This window comes from Oratosquilla oratoria, chromosome 11, assembly GCF_046742065.1.
Source record: "Oratosquilla oratoria isolate Oo_2021 chromosome 11, ASM4674206v1, whole genome shotgun sequence".
NCBI lineage: Eukaryota > Metazoa > Arthropoda > Malacostraca > Stomatopoda > Squillidae > Oratosquilla > Oratosquilla oratoria.
In genome coordinates, this window is record NC_134787.1 from 65,839,882 (window position 1) to 65,857,486 (window position 17,605).

Below are 17,605 nucleotides of genomic sequence, written 5' to 3' on the forward strand. Positions count from 1 at the left end.
ATTTATTTATTTATTTGTGTGTGTGTGTGGGGGGGGGTCTTGCAACTTGCCACGTAGGAAGCCCCTCTCCCCAACCCACGGGAAGGTCCTTAGCCTCCCCAGGCCGTACACCACACCCTGTCCCTTCCTCCCCAACCCGTTCTAACAGCTTCTTCAACTTCTCCGAGCTTTCCCCCAATCCCCCCCCCCAATTCATATTTCCCATGTTCCTTTACTCGGCCACCCCAACTTGTTCCCCAGTTTCCCCAACTTTCTGTCGACGGACTCCCTAACTTCCCTTTCCCTTCCTTCCCAAACCTCCTCAACATATCTTCCTCCACAACCTCCCGTCTCCCCATTGACACCATTACGTCGCCCCCCAACCTCCCCGTCCCTAATTTTCTCCAACGTCTTCATTCGTGTTAATCTTCTGGTGCCTGCCCGAACTCCGCCAAGGTGTTCCTTCCTTAACTCTTCTCCTCCCCAGCCTCCCACCCGGAACTTCCTGTCTGTATGCCTCTCGTTCACTTCTCCGTCCAGATTTTTTATTTATTTTTGTTCATCCTTGAACCCATTCTCTCTCCTCGGAGTACCCTTAATTAATATTCCTTAATCCTGGTTAACACCCCTCCCTCCCCTCGAACCCCCCCCCCCTTCCCCCTCTCCCCCTCCCAACGCCAAAAGCATTTCCCGAGGTCGCTGCCACCGAAGTCGGTCCAAACGTGTTGAAGATGTTCTAAGAATAGACGCAAGGTTTCGAACTCGGACAGGTGATGTGACGTCCTGGAGGACGAGGAACGTATAGTCCGGACACACACGCACGCGCCATACCCCCATACCGACGAACAGAAATGACTAAATGGTGGCGAAGTTGCGTAATTTGGCTGAAAATGGGTGGATGACTGCAGAACTGATGAAATGGATTTCGGTAGGGTCTGGCGGGTTGCGAGTTCGTGACTCGTCATACATTCGCACCTGCGCACGCGTGCCTGTGTATGCATGCATGCGTGTGTGTGTGTGCGTGTGTGCGTGCGCGCGCGCGCCTGTCTGCCTGTCTGTATGTGTCTGAGTCACAGGCCGAATCGTGGTCCCGGTGCCTTGATCCAGAAACAAAAGACTCGGTCTTTAGTGTGAAGGTTGGTTTCCTTCGGATGGGGGGACGTGGGTACGTAGGAGCAAGTCGGACGGGGCGGGGGCCAAGGTGCCCCTTGAGCTTGGCAGGTGGCGCTCTTTCTCCTTCTGCCTCTCGCTTCTGCCTCCGGTGGAGGAGGAAGGATCGGTTGCCAGAGGGCTGGGCGAGGAGAGCCGGTTCTCTTGTCTAAGGTGTGTCATCTCTTTGTGTGTATGTGTGTGTGTGTGCGTGCGTGCGCACGCGAGTGTGTACGTACATGAGGTGGGAGGGTGGGTGGGGGGGTAGACAGACGGAGATGGACGGGAGATGCTGGGGATGATAGGGGGTGGAGCAAGGAAAACGGACCAGGCAGCAGCGTCGAGAGCGCTCGCCAGGGAGAGGCATTGCTGCTGGGGCGAGAGAGGAGAGGAGAGGAGAGAGAAGCGAAGCGAAGCGAACAGGAGGTGAGGCAAGGAAACGCGCTCCGGTATCGACGCTGGGTTGCTATGGTAACCGCCGCCGCCGCCGCCGCTGCTCTGCCCTCTGACATTTGTGCACCGGCGGCTCGAATGCGTGCGCTGATGCAGGCGTGCGCGCGCGCGCTCACACACACACACACACACACACACACACACACACACACACACACACACACACACACACACACACACACACACACACACACACACACACACACACACACACACACACACAAAAGATAGGCAAGGAGTTGTGTATGTGGTCGCAGAATCACCCATAGATCGAGCCACTTACGAGCTCAGAGCTCACATCCGAGAGGATAGTAACTGTCGATCAGGAGTCCAACATGTGATCCAAGACCGTGGTAAATCACCCACAAATTAGATGGGCCGAGATCTTGCCGGTAAATTGTACAGAAACAGTTTTGAATATCCTCTGGTTTCCCACTGTACAAGAGAGGTGATCTAATGGCAGCGTTTAGAACCATGAAAGGTACATGGAGAAGATCTCATAGTGCGAGAACAAAAGAATAACCAGAAGCTGTGAGATAAAATGAAATTGCCAAGATAAATGAATGTTTCTAAGGGTATTCTAAAATACAGTGAAAGTTTGAAGGAATAGTAAAGCCAAGTTAATAACGTGGGACAATTTAGATTTGACCATTGGGAATCCAGAGAAAGGAACCTGTGATCATTTCTTATCCGGTATGTCACAAGTAGGTAAATACAACTTGGTATAAAACACATGCACATACACATATACACGCGCGCGCCCGTAATGGTATAAAGATGGGCCAAAACCAAAACACTTGCGGATTCAGGCTTGTATAGAAACACTAGAAAACGCACATATACACATACATACATGCACACATACACATACATGCACACACCACAGTTTGAACTTTTGGGTTTCCAGTAAGAGGCTCAAACTGAATTAAATCACCAAGCGACGTTGTCCAGGGGAATGAATAAGTGGGGTTTACTGCCTCTCAGCCGTCTTAACTCCTTTTGCACAAAATTGGTGAAGACCGCCGGAGTTGTGAAAGTAGTTAACCAAACCAAACCCGTCTTTACTTCGTTTTTCTTGCACCAGTCGATTTTATTCGTGTAGGAGGAAGTCCTGTGTTTTTGTCTTGGTGAACCAACTTGATAGAGTAGGCTGAGTTGTCTGGGGCGTGATGGGAGTGTGTCACTAGTCACTCCATCGGAGGGCGGGCTCGTCGTGAGTTCTCGGGAACTGAGGTCAGCATAAGTGAAGGTTAGAGGCTCAGGGTCGGTTGAGGCCGTGGATGGCTGGAGGCCGAGCTTTACTTGTGCGCAGGTTGGGGTGATCCTCGACCGAAGTTGCCTCAAGGCCCTCCTCGACCATTTCTCTGCGAGGTCGTTTTGAGGCCTGGCTTTGGGAGGAGGGGAAGGAGATGGTGGGGATGGCTCCCTTGTGGTGGTTAATCGAATCGCCTGGCGAGTTGGAAAAGAATCGTTTGATACGGGTTACGGGGTGAGGTGAATAACTACTCAAGCACGACACAAATTCTCGCGCGCAGCATCGGCTGTCATACGTACTTTGCATCACACTACTCGTATAAAGTTACTGCTGTATTACTGGTTCTCTTTTACTCTTGAATAATAATAAACACAGAAAATGTGATCAAACCAGTTTACAGAATCCGGGGATAAATCATGTACAACTACAAAAATATTTATAATAAGACGCCGATGTACCCACTCGCGCCTCATGACGCCAGCACATGCATCATCGTACCGAAGTGGACTGCATGTTGTGATTTAGGGTAAGCATGAGTCTGTTGTCGCTAATTCGTTGTATATCTAATGTTTTTCTCTTTCTTTTCCAGGATGCTCGCAAAAATGCTCTTGATACGACACTGGTTGCGGCCACCCAGGGGATGGACCCCATCGGCCGGATTCAGATGCGTAATCGGCGAACGCTTAGGGGGCATTTAGCCAAAATTTATGCTATGCACTGGGGTTCAGACTCCAGGTAAGTGGAGGCAGATTTTGGCCTCTCTTTTATTTATTTTTTATTTTATTTTTATTTTATTTTTTTGTATTTTCTTGTCTTTTTTATTTTATTTTTTTTCTCTGCATACTGTGTTCCTTAAGGGCGTTATTTATTTTTTGTTGATTTTATTTTATTTTTGATCCTCGTTTTATTCCTGGGTGCGTGAAAGTGCGTGCATGGGCATGCGCAGTTTCTAGCCTGACAATGTTGTGTGGATGATTGGTCATGTGTAGTCACACACACACACACACACACACACACACACACACACACACACACAATGTAAAATAAATTAGTTGCGTGCATGTGTGTTGGAACGTGCATTTGTGAGTTTGTTTACATGTATACATGCGTACAAAGTTCATGAAATCTGAAAGCTTCAGGAAAGGTGGGTGGCCATGCTGCAGGTATGGAACGTTATAAACGTTACATGGACACAGTACGCTCCTAGTAACGGATTTTTGGGTCATTTAGCTTAAGAAATCCAAACGTGTGCTTTTGAGAACATATGCCTCGGCATCTGACATAGAAAATTTCTCATCCACCTCTGACCGACACAGAAAAAATTTCATCCACTTGCACGTGAGCTCGCGCGCGCACACACACACACACACGCACACGCACAAACGAGAGGAATGGGTTTGTCATTTTTTGAGGACTACTTGTTTAAAAAAAAAAAGTCCTTACTGTGGGAAGTTGTGGTTAGGAAACGAGCTATGGCTTCCTCGAAGAGGAATCGCGTGTACAGAGAAGTCTGATAATGACTGGCGGAAGCACCGTAGTTCTCAGGTTAATCGAGGTGGGTACGTGAACGGCGCGCGTGGTTTCTCACGGAACGAGGAAGTTCCACGAAGTTTGTGAGATTTGAAGAAAAGGTGGCACATTAGATGTTTACTTAATGAAACTGAAATCGCTGAACTGAGAATTGCTGTCCGGGTGCTCCCTGTCCACCCACGCTCAAGGGAGAGGGGGATGAGATCTCGAACGCATCAGCCACCCACGTGCCCGTCGTCGGGGCCCGGAACAGGTTCCTGTGCCAGGTGTTCCTGCGGTGTGCACATCCCCTTCTCTGGGGCTGCAATTACTAGGCTAATAATGCTACTGTAGGAGGTGGGCGCGAGAGGAAGGAAGCGGGAAGTGGAGATGCCATGCTAATGTCGCCAGCCGTCCCAGGGTGGACGGTATTGCTCACCGGTACTCTGGTGTCGGTACGCGCCCCACAGTAAATTAGACTTGATGGGCGCCAGGGTCATCAGAGCCTGCGATCGGGAAGGAGGAGGGGGAGTGGAGTACGGGTGGGAGGAGGAGGAGGAGGAGGGGAGGGCTTCGTCTGCACAGGTGGAGGAGGGGGAAGCCATGGCGTGCCAAAAGACTACGGGTACGAAGGTAGTCAGTCATGTTACCCACTTCATAAAGAATCCACTCTGCACCCCCAGTCCAGAAATACCTCTATACCTATCCACTCCCTTATCCACTCCCTATCCCTCTCCTTTGCACCTCCCATGACCCTCCTCCCTACTCCCTTCATGTCGCCTCCCCTCCTCCGTCTCTCCCTTTTCTTATCTCTCTCCCTCCACCCTCCCTCGGGGGTCGAAACGCCTGTGCTGGTCTGTTGAGCACTTTTCAGCGTTTTAGGTATCCGTGGCTGGTCGTAGCCTCGCTTGTCGCAACTGCTGCGGTGGAAGTGGCTTTGGGGTGCTACAGCGGGCGGTGGCTCTGGGGCACTCGTGTGGTGGTGGTGGTGGCCCAGGTCACAGGGAGGGAGTAGACTATGACCTGACCTGACCTCGAAAGAGCGGGGTCAGTTAAGGTTGATAGATTAGGAACGGAGTGGCGAACGGCCAAGCTGGGGCGGGTTGGGGTTGTGTGTATGTGTGTGTGTGTGTGTGTGTGTGTTTTATTTTAAATCTTGTATCTGGTTGTATGTCTTACAGAGCAAACAGTGTGTGTGTGTGTGTGTGTGTGTGTGTGTGTGTGTGTAAGGGGGGGAAGTCGGAACCCAAATGTGTGTCAATTTTGAGTTGTATCGAGGATTGGGTTGGTTCTTGCCTCTTCCCTGCCTGTATCTCCAGGCCCTACCATTCTACCCCTCTTCCCCCACTCTAGCCTCTCTATCCCCCCGCCCTTCCTCCCCCCACTTTCTTCTCCTCTTCCTCCTCATTTTCCTTTCCTTATTTTTCCCTTTCCAAGCTGTTTGTTCCTCTCCCATCACTTCACCCCTTCCCCCCTCCCTCCCCTCCCACCCACCCACCCACAAAGGTCCTCGTTGTCCCTACATTGCTTCCCACCCCGTCTCCTCTTCCGTACTGCATCATCTTGAGGCGTTGACACCCCCCCCCGCCCCCGCCCCTTGGGTTGAGGGGAACACCATCGAGGGCGGACACGAAGTAGATCCCTCCATCCCCCATCCGTCTAAGAATAAACTCCGTCGGATACAAGTTCCGCGTCGGGCGTGTGGCGGCGGCGGCGGCACACTGCCGCATCGCTGGTGCAGTGCCCTGTGAACCCCCCCCCCTCCCTCCCTCCCTCCCTCACTTTCCCTTTCCTTTCTCCTCCCCTCTTCATTTCTCCCCTTCCTTTCTCCCATTTTCTTCCCCCTCCTTTCTCCCCATTCTCACCACCCTTTCCCCTCCCTCCCTCCTCCACCTCTTTCCATCCCCCTTCCGTTCTTGCCCTCTCACCCCCCTCCCTTCCCCTCTTTTTTTCCTTCACATTTCCCTCTTTTCTCCCCCTTCCTTCCATTTCCCTTACTTTCACCCTCCCCCTCCCTCCCCCACTCCCTTCCTTTCCCTTCCCTTCCTTTTAATTCCCTTCATAGTCACCGTCATTCGTGCTTGAGGGGGTGGGGTGTGTGATGTGGCTGGAAGAAAGGGTCCCCGCTCGCACAAACAAACACACAAAGCAAGAAAATCTGCTCCGACCGACACTTGTTAATGCGTGTTGTAGATTGCTGGGCCTGAGAGATGTGTTATGACCTTCGGCGATAAAAGTGATGTCGGGACCTCTTGAAGTGCCACGGCGGTGGTCTTGGGCCCACTTCGGGGGACGGGGGAGGGGGGGGGGCGCACTGGCACTACCGCACATACCGCCGGGCCAGGTGGTGGTGGTTAGCACCATCAAGAGTTGCCATTTCTTGTGTTCACACTCACTCACTCCCTCTCCATACCCTGGTTGTCCAGCTACAAAGTCGTGTCGACCTTTTGTCGTGTCCCCTTCAATCTCCACTTCCAGAAATTTTGGGCAAGAAAATTGAAGTTAGGCAGGCAGACGACTGTTGCCTTCAGGTTGAGAAGGAGAAGGAGGAGATCGTCCTGGTTGAGAAGAGAGAGGCAGGCTGATCCATCGATCAGTGAGGAACCTTCTCCAGAACTATGTTGTAGGTACCTCCCTTCCCTCCCCGCCCTTCTATTCGGAGCTCCATATAATCGGAATTTCCCAATATTCTGAACGAGTGCGGGTGTGTGTACCGGAAGGGGAGCCGGTACTGGCCCGATGGCGACCCTTCAAGGAGCTCCTTGACGCGAACGCATGAGTAGGACCTCGTGAATCTGTCCCGCAAAGGCGATGATCCTGTCGGCCTTGGGCGCCGGCCGCGAGAGCACTCGAGCCCTTCCGGAGTACCTGGTGTGTGGCACCTTTTCTTCATTTACTCCCCGCGGGTCACCTGAAGAATTGTCACCCCCAGAACGCCGCCCACATGAATAATCGTCACCCCGTGAGATCCCACCTGAAGATCTGTCACCCCAGTACGGTGAATATCAACCGGGGAATAAAGATTAGGTTAGGTTGAATTAGGGAGGGTTATGGGGAAGATCCAGCCCCCCCCCCCCCCGCCTCTCCCCCGTCCTCGGACGCTCAAGGGTTTGTAGGAAACGTAATGTTTCGTAGGTCGATAATTAACATTAATGTAACCAATCCTCCTCCTCCCTCCATCCCTGTTTCTCCCTCCTTCCTTCTCCACCTCTTCCTCTCTCTTTCTCTCCTACCCCTCCTCCTCGTCTTCCTCTCTCTCTTACCCCACCTCCTCTTCCTCCTGTCTCCTCCCCTAGTTTACATTCCCACCTCCCCATCCCTATCCCCGGCCTCGGGTTGGGTGCTTGGATACGTGTCTGTGCCGGGAGGGGAGAAAGACAGGTGGAAGAGGAGGAATGGTAATGGAGAGACTGCTGTAGGAAGTGAATGTTGAAGAAGGGAAGACGGCGGCGGCTGCGGCGGCACGTGCATCTTGATAGGCTGTGACGTAGCACTGACGTCATGCCGGACTCCGAGTGGAAAATGGACGCATTGTTATGTGATTTTGACAAGTTGATCACACGGACGCGTTCTTGATTCACGCCAATTTCTCTCTCTCTCTCTCTCTCTCTCTCTCTCTCCTCTCTCTCTCTCTCTCTCTCTCTCTCTCTCTCTCTCTCTCTCTCTCATTCCATCCCCGATTCTCTATCTCCGTCTCTCCTCTCGTTCCCAACTCCCATCGTCCATTACCCATCTCGTCTCTCATCTCTTGTGGCACCCCTCCCTCCCACCCTACCTCGTTGGCGGGTTTGGGCAGGGCAGAAGAACCACCTGGACTAGGAAATGACCCACCTGGTGTCGGGAAGAGGCCACCGTTTCTCTCTCTCTCTCTCTCTCTCTCTCTCTCTCTCTCTCTCTCTCTCTCTCTCTCTCTCTCTCTCTCTCTCTCTCTCTCTCTCCTCTCTTTCCTCTCTTTCCCTCTCTCCCTCTTCCCTTACCCCCAGGAGCAGTGCCCGTTCATCATGGAACAGATCCTCACCTGCGTTTGCACGTTCTTCCTCCCGAGCTCGTTGTCACCCCCGTACGTACATTTGCTCTTGATTGACGTTCTGACCACGCGATCTTATTTTGATATAAATATATAGTTTTAATAATAAAGAAAAATAAACGACTTAGTTCTTGTCAGGGGAGATAGGCGTCAGGGTTGTTAAGGTGGTTAGGAGTGCCCTAAGGTTTCATTTCGGAGGGTTGAACCCTCGACCACAACGCCGTCACGTCCTTCGTTTCTTTCCCGAAGTCACGGTTCTCTTCAGTTCGCGAAGACTTCCCTAGCAGGAAGCCATATCCCCGCTCGCACTTTCCAAATTAAATGAAATCGTCAGGCGAGGGCTTTGGAAAAGGTAGAGAGGGCCACCCTGCCCCCCATTAACCCCCTTCCTTCCTTGGTTCCCATTTCCAAGGATTCCTCCTCCTCCTCCTCCTCCTCCTCCTCCTCCTCCTCCTCCTCCTCCTCCTCCTCCTCCTCCTCCTTTTCGTCTGGTGTCGTAAAACTGTTGCTCTGCATAGCGGTCGGAACCTGGTAGGCACGAGGCCCTTTGGTGATACTCAATTTGTCGAAGAGTTAGAACAGGGAGAACAAGTGGTGGTGGTGGTGGTGGTGATGTTGAGGGGTGATGTCCGGGAGCGGTAAGGCTCCTCCATTCTTTTTTTTTATTCTTTTTTATTTAGTATTATTTAATTATTTATTTTGCATTCACTTAATTTTGTAAGCCTTGTCATGAAGTTTGAGTGCGCAGGACTTGAGAGCTTCATCAACATTGCATGTCGTTAGTGTCCCCCTTGAGCAAGGTAGCTGTCGGTTTAAGAGTTTGGTACATGATCCAAGACCATGGTGAAACACGTTTAGGTAATGATATATCTCTGTATTTTTGGTACACACACTAAGGTACCTTGGGAGGTACCAAGGCTTCTGTGAATGGGAATCATGGGATAGCAGGTTTTTTGACGGACCCTGGGAGGTACCAGATACTGGACGAGGTTGGCCGGAGGCTTCGAAGTACCAGGGAAGTTCTTGGATCGCCGTTCGCCGTACCAAGCTGAGGGGTGAACGCGACGGTCGAAAGTTCGGGTGGGATCGTGGCTGCAGTGGGCGAGACGTGGGGACGGGTTGGTGGGGGTGCTAAGTAGGAGGAGGAAGAGGAGGAGGTTGAGGAGGGGGAGTGGAAGGAGGAGGGGGTTGGGTCGGGGCGGTGAGGGTTCTTCTTAGTGTCCCATGACAGGGCTACGCGAAAATCTTCCCATGACATGCACGGATCGTTCTGACCCATCGAGAACTCGTTTGATCCTTCCGCAACTTCTCTCCTACTTGTATGTATGTATGTATGTATGTATGTGTACACACACACACATACACATACACACACACACACACACAGGGTTAGATTGGGACTGGGCATGAAGCTTCAATTTGGCGACGGGTGTGTTTCTTCTCCCCTCCTTTTTTTTTTATCTATGCCTAAATGCTTGCGTGCGTATTTGTGTGCTCGACTGAGGCACTGGTGGTGATGACCAGAGTGGAGCCGAGTGCTTCAGTGGCACCGAACGTACGTGTGTGTGTGCGTGTGCGTATGCATTCCGAGTCAAAGTCGTCTTCTGTGGACAAGGAGGCCGATAGCAGATAAGGAGTTGATGGATCGGTTCTTGGTGGATGAACGGATGGCTGGCTGGAGTGGATATAGCTTCTTTTGGACGCGGGTATTGGAGCGGAGGAGTTAAACTAGAGTTATGCTGGGACTGCATGTCGCATAATATTACTGAGTTGTGTGATGGCACCTTGCAACTTAAAAAACTACGTTGAGTTGTAGCATGAGTGTAGTCTTTTGATTAAGCTGTTGCTGCCTTAGGAAGCAAGTCCATAGTGCGTGTGAAGCCAAGCTAGCTGAACGTAGGATATGAGTGTATGGTCATTATACTCGGACCCATCCTCCTCTTCCTCCTCCTCCTCCTCCTCCTCCTCCTCCTCCTCCTCCTCCTCCTCGTCCTCTTCTTCCTCCCTTTCATATAGTTGGTAGCAATTGTTTGATATATCATTCTTAAACCTGACGTGCCTCCCTCCACATCCCTCTCCACATCCTTCTCCACGTCCTCCTCCTCCTCCTTCCTCTTCCACCACCTCTTCTTTTGCCCGCCACCGCTCTTTCCCCAGTACCCCTCTCTCTCCCCTCTTCCCAGTTATTCTTCTTCCACTTCCCCCTCCCCTCACTTCCCTCTCCCCTCACTTCCCTCTCCCCTCTCTTCCCCTTTCCCTCTTTTCCTCTCCCCACTCCCTTTTCCTCCTTCCCCTCTCCTCTCTTTTCCCTCTCCTTTCTTCCCTTTCCATTTTCTTCCTTTCCTCTCTTCTTCCCTTTCCCCTTCCTCACACTCCCCTCCCCTCTTCCCCCTCTTTCCCCTATCTCCTCTCGTCCCTCATCGTTTCACACACCTCGCCGTGTCCTCAACGTCTTCTCTCCCTTTCTACTTTTTCTCATTTCCACTTAATTTTGCACCTCCCTTCCCTCCTTCCCCCCCACCTTCTCTCCCCGTTTCTCCCTCCCCCTCCTATGCCTCCGCGTCCTCATTCTCTTCTTCCTGCCCCCCTTCCTCCTCCTCCTCCACCTCTTCCCTTCTAGCGACATTCCCTACGGACCAGAGTAACGCCGTTTTCTGTAATGATTGGAATTTGTGTGGAGACGTTCTTCAGTGGCAGCAAAAAAAAAAAAGACGCTAACGTTAGCGATTTTTTGCCAACGACACTTGTCTAATTTGCGCATACAGTATTGTCGTCGTAGTGAATAGTACTACAACGGTTGACGCGCATGTGCTGTGATGGGACCATAAATAGTTCTCTTGTTTATTACTCGTAAAAAAAAATCGCTAACGTTAGCGGTTTTGTGGATGCGGAGGGGGCGAGTCTATACTGTTTCCGCCGAGGTTGCCCCCACCCCGCACCACCAGGATAGAAACGCTGGTTATTGACCAGGAAGTGTAGTCCTTCCCCAGGCCCTCCCATTCCCCTTCTTTCCTCTCCTCTCCTCCCCTCTCCATCTTTCCGTCCATTTTTTTCTCCCTCTCCCCCTTCCCCCTCTCCCCCCTTCCGTTCTGTGTTGTGCTGGTAAACCATCCTCCTTCCACTTAATACTTTCCTTCTCTCTTTCTCCCCTCTCCCCCCCCCTCTCTCTCTCTCTCTCTCTCTCTCTCTCTCATTTCGAGGGGCTTGTTGCCATTTGGCAAGAGAGGCAAACCTGGGCGTGGGTGTGTGGGTCTGTGTCAACTTTTCGTCGTAGTCGTCTCCATCATTCATCCGGCCATGCACCTACTCATCCATCCATCCATGTGGTACTCCATCTTCATCCACTTTGTCCTACTCGCTTCCTCTCCAGTCGTAATGCCTAATGCCGTCTTTATCTGTGGACCTCGTAAGCCCCCCCACCCCACCCCCCGTCCCATCATTCCTTCACTCTCAACACTTTATTTCATAACTCCCCTCTCTCTCTCTCCTCTCTCTCCCTCTCCCCTCTGTCTGTCTGTCTGTCAGTCTTGTCTTTTTTCCTCTTATGTTTTTCCTTCCTCAACCCCCTCTCTCCCCCTCTTCCTCTCCCTCTCCCCTTCTCCCTCCCTCTCTCTTTACCCCCTCTCTCCCCCCCTTCGGACTCTTCCACTTCCTCTCCCTTTCTCCCCCCTCTCTCTCATCCTTCCCCCTCCCCTCCCCCCCGTTATCCCCTCCATCCTTGCTCATGTTTACTTACCCCCCTCCCTTCTTGCCTCTCCCCATACCCTCTCACCTTCCCACGTTTTCCTTTCTTTCTCCTCCATCCATCCATCCATCCATTCATTCATTCCTCGTCCCTCATTTCCTCACCACTCATCGTCCTCTCTTTCCCTCTCTCTCCCCTCCCAGTCTCTCTCTCTCCCCTCCTTCCCCCTTCCCTCCCCCCCTTCCCTTCCCCTCCTTCCCTTCCCCCCTTCCCTTCCCCTCCTTCCCTTCCCCTCCTTCCCTTCCCCTCCTTCCCTTCCCCTCCTTCTCTTCCCCCTCCTTCCCTTCCCCCTCCTTCCCTCTCCCTCCTTCCCTTCCCCTCCTTCCCTTCCCCTCCTTCCCTCTCCTTTCCTTTCCCCTGCCTCCCCTTTTCTTTTCCCCATCCCCTCCGCTTTCCCTTCCCCATCTTACTTTCCGTCTTCCTTTTCCTTCCCCTTCGTCCCTCCCCTTCCCTCTCCCTTACCCTTCTTTCTCCCTCCTTTTGCCTTCCCTTCCCCCTCCTCTTCCCCCCTTTTCCCTCTCCCTCCCTCCCTTCTTCCCCTTTCCCTCTCCCTCATTTCCCCTTCCCTTCTTCCCCTTTCCCTCTCCCTCATTTCCCCTTCCCTCGCCCTCTTTCCTTTTATCCACTCCCAACCTCCCTCCCTCCTTTCCTTTTTCTAGACCAATCTCAATCGAGGAAGAACTCTGGCGACTTTCCCCACAAGGTGCTGCTCTTCCTCCCTTTTCTTGCCCTCCTCTTCCTCCTTCAGTCGTTCATTTACCACTTGTATGACTCGTCTCCTCGGCGCGATATTGTCACCAAGGATAGAAACGCCGGTTCTAATTGACGAAATACAAATTCCTGTTCTTCCTCTTCTTCCTTTACTCTGCTTCTTCCTCCACTTTCTTCTCTTCCTCTTCTCTCATCATCATCATTTTCTTCCTTCTTATCTTTCTTCTTTTAATTTCCCTTTTCCTCCTACTGTCTCCTCTTCTTCCTTTCTCCTTTTTATTTTCCTTCTCATCCTCCTCATCCTCTTCCTCCTTCCTCCTTGTCCTCCTCTTCCTCCATTTTCTCCTCTCTTCATCCTCCTCCCTCTCCACTTCCCCCTTCACACTACCACTTTCTCCCTGCCTCCCCTTCCTACCTTCTTTCTTCCTTCTCCACCTTTGCCTTTCCTCCCAAATCCCTCAAGTCTTCTCCTGTGCTCCTCAATTTTTACTTTTGAGATTCATGGTATTTTTATTTTTTATTATTTTTATTTTATCTTTGTTTTATTATTTGATTTGATTTGATTTTACTTTTTTTTGCATAATGATAATTTTTTTAGTATTTCACTGGGTCTTTACATAGATGTTCAAGATGAATGTTGATGGTGAATATTACTCGTTATTCTCCTCACTTTTGACACCACCCCACCCACTGATCCCAAACAGGAGACAATCCATTGGGTCTCACCCTGTTCCAGCCCCACCCCACCCCTCCCCGCCCAACTTCAGGCCACTCCCAGATCCACCCCCCCACCCCCCCAAGCCCCAAGACTAAACTTCCTGTGCTGTCCCCTGTTCCTCCTTTGTCCCCCCCCACCCCCCCGTCTGCACTGCCCAGAACTCCTTGATACTAAGTTTGTCCCATTTCATTCTCCTGCAAGCAGCCTAAGGTATTGTACCATTTGTTATTACCGTACTGAGTTTGAGCATCCTCCTCCTCCTTCGTGTTGATGCCTAGCAAGAGCTGGTTTGACAAAGATTATTTGCTCATTGTAGTTTGTAGTTGGTCAACTGGTCCCACTCCTATTAGTCAGCTACCAGTGGGAGTTGTTAGAGCACTGTTGTCATTTGCAAGAAAATCTCGGTTTAATATGTTTAGTTGTTAATGTCCCAGAGTTGTAATATTGATGTAAAGTTTTTTGTTGTAGCTGTACTACCTGCTGTTAAACATAGTATCAAGAGTTACCCTAGTCACTTGTTTTTTATTATTATTATTATTATTTTTCTCGTTTTTTTTATGTATTGTAATTGGCTTGGATGGTGACTGCTCAACTTTTGTACTCTTGGTGGAAGATTGGTGTGGCAAGGCTTGTCAAGATGCATTGTAAATATTCTTTATATATATATATATATATATATATATATATATATATATATTTATGTATATATATATTTATATATATTTATATGTATATATATATTTATATATATTTATGTATATATATATTTATATATATTTATATTTATATATATTTATATGTATATATATTTATATGTATTTATATGTATATATATATATATATATATTTATATATATGTATATTTATATATATTTATATATATATATATATATATATATATATATATATATATGTATATATATATATTTATATGTATATATATATATATTTATATATATTTATGTATATATATATATTTATATGTATATATATATATATTTATATATTTATATGTATATATTCATATATTTATATATTTATATGTATATATATATATATTTATATATTTATATGTATATATATATATATTTATATGTATATATATATATATATATAATATATATATATATATATATATATATATATATATTTTTTTTTTTTTTTTTTTTTTTTTTTCCTCCCGGCAACAATAGTATATGTACATAAAATGCATGTTGGCTGAAGTTTATATATTCATAACTTACCATCAATTTATTCCATTATGAGTTAAAATTTGTGGGACCAGTGGGAGGTACTAGCAAGTCAAAGCTGGTGAGACACGTGTCAAAATTGTTTCTTTTATCCATCTTCAAAACCTGTCAACACCCTTGCCTCTTCCTGGAGGTGCAACCCTGAGGGACTGACACTGTCTCCAGACTAAGTTTAAGATATCCTTCATATCAACTTCAATATTTCCTCCACCTTTTAACATAAGGAGAACTGACAATTGACAACTGGCAACTGCTCCACTTGTGCTACTACAAACTGGTGACAGGAGCAGTACCACAGTAATACAATACAATAGTCCACTTCTTCCCAGAAAGATCTATGGGAGGGCCCAAGGAGGAACATAAAAGAGCATGGGAAGACATAGTGAAGAAGAAATGGAAATAAAAGGATTGAGAAACCATTATCAAAACAGCATTCAAAAAGATGGCATACAAGAGGGATGCAGTAGGGCCAGACAGAATAAAAGAGGGGCCAAATGTAGAAAATATACTTAAGAAGCAAAACAAGTACAAAGTATTTGAAAATGCAAACACAGTTTCCCCCAATGATTTTATCAGTGTGGATTGAAACAATTGTAAGAACAAAAGGAACTGGGAGTTCTAGTCATAGATATTTTGTCACCCGAGAAGTACATCCACAAGGATGTGGCTGAGATAAACTGTTGAACACAAGAATAGTTTTTCACTACATGGATAGAGAAATGGTGAAAGAATGTAAAGTGTTTAAAATTAAAATATGTTGCCGTGGTGGTCTCCACACAAAGGATGCAAACAATATTGGGAGGATACAGAAAAAAGTAACAGCAGCCAAATTGAACCCCAGGTTAGCAGACAAATTACATGAGAAAATATTAAAGTGTTTGGTTTGCTAATTTGAAAGAAAGAGTTGACAAGAGTGCTGTGTTCAGATCAGTGAAAGGAGTGAATGAAATTGATGGGGAAGGTCTGATGGTTTGGGATTGGAAAGCATGATTTCATAGAAACGATTAATAAGGACTACTTATATAATGGGGAAGATTTGGTATGGAATGGGAAAGTAGATTCATAGAAACGACAAGTAAAGACTACTTGTCTGATGGATAACAAGAATTGCAATTTTCTGTATAGGGGTATCAACTTTTGGAACACCCTAAATTCACTTGAGAATAATCCAGTCCAAAACCATTTTAAGGCTAAGTTGTCAATGGAGATAGATGGCACCATGACAAGTTATTATAATAGGGTAGTGGAGTTTGAGGAAAGAGGAATTGATAGACTGTGTCCACCTGGACTTCAAGATATCTTTTGACATGGTTCTGCATGCAAGACCAGAAGCTGAAAGTGCAAAGAGGGATACACAGTAGTTTGTTGGCTTGGAGTGCTGCTGGACTAGAAGAGAAATGTGAATTTTTACAAGGGAAAGATGCATGGAGTGGAGTGCGGGGCTTAATAATGTTTGTGTGTCTTATGAGGACAGACTTAAATATTAGAGGGAAACGAGGGTGGTGGAATGGGTGGGAATGGGTGCATGCCTTGACTTGGCTTATAAGGGGAAAGAAGCCCTTGATATATAGGCGGATAGGTAGATAGTGTGTCCTAGCAAAGGGATTGAACTATATTGATACGTTTGTAGATGATACAAAGTTGATGAAGAAAATCATGAATGAAAATTCAGAACTATGAGAAAGCATGAGTAAATTGAATGGGACATTGAAAAATGGAACTCTACATTCAGAAGTGTCGTCTGCAAATGGGTGATGATCTTAAACATGAAAGCTTGTTATGAAATAGTGTCAACAGTTCTCAATAGTTTTTTACCAGGCACAGAGGTTCATACACATTCTGGAGTAATGGGTGACCTAAGAAAACCAGGACCTGGAGTCCCTGTAGGATATCTGTAAGTTATCTGTTGAGCACTGGGACAACACTGGCTATGTTTGCCAAATTTGGCTGCAAAGTCAACATGCATCCCAGAATAATGTATGAACAAAGAAAACCTAGGCTGAGAGGTTTCTTCAAGGGTGATGTCTGTAAGGGTAATAACCAAAGTAGTCCCCAGCTTAGCTGACAGATCATGCATAGAAGAACCAAATAAAGTTAAGGGCATCCACTGGCAGATAGAAATAGCTGACATGCTCAGTCTTTAGAGCTGTGTAAGGTGTGGACAATATTGACAAATAAAATCCAGTAGTTGTGGCTGAAATTATTTCAAAAGGAAGATGATAATAATATTAATAATGATTATTACCTCCATTGATCTCACCAGGAAGAAACATTGGAATGGTGTCTCATTTGTATTAGTGTGGGACAATTTCATTACACCAGATGGTAGTAGGAAGAGTAGTTAGTGATAGTCAGCAAGCCATATATGAATTTTTTTTGGAAATGGTCGAAAATGATTGAGATCTTCGGCTTGGTCTGGAGACCAAGTCATTTGCTTGGTACCTCCAGATTTTCATGAGTTTTGAAGATTAGTGGACAAGGAGATCATGCTGTAATATCTATCTTGCAGGACCACTACTAGCATTCAATTACCAATGCACAATAGGTAAAAAAGATTGTTTAGTCCTAGAATTTATGCTGGGAGTGGGAAGATGGAAATGAAGGAGGAAATGTACAGACAAGAGGCAGCAATGCGAATTCTGACTCTACCAAATTAAACAATACTCTGGAGGAGTAGATTGGAATAAGTTCACTGACACTAAAGAAACAGGGAAGAGATAGGATACCCTCATAGAAAGTTACAGCATAGGTGTGGAAAAGTGTGTACTGAAGATGAGTGGAAGAGAAGCACAAAAAAAAAAAAAAATAA

At 47.7% G+C, this 17,605-nt stretch overlaps 1 protein-coding gene across 8 annotated transcripts in view; it reads left to right on the plus strand.

The window, feature by feature from the left end:
• Positions 1-17,605, plus strand: part of Gbeta13F (guanine nucleotide-binding protein subunit beta-1) — a 115,787-nt gene that overhangs the window by 79,727 nt on the left and 18,455 nt on the right. For all 8 annotated transcript variants that reach the window (XM_076193095.1, XM_076193093.1, XM_076193094.1 and 5 more), the window contains one exon: positions 3,426-3,571. In XM_076193095.1, the coding sequence (XP_076049210.1) occupies positions 3,426-3,571 (146 nt within the window). The remainder of the gene's footprint in view (positions 1-3,425; positions 3,572-17,605) is intronic.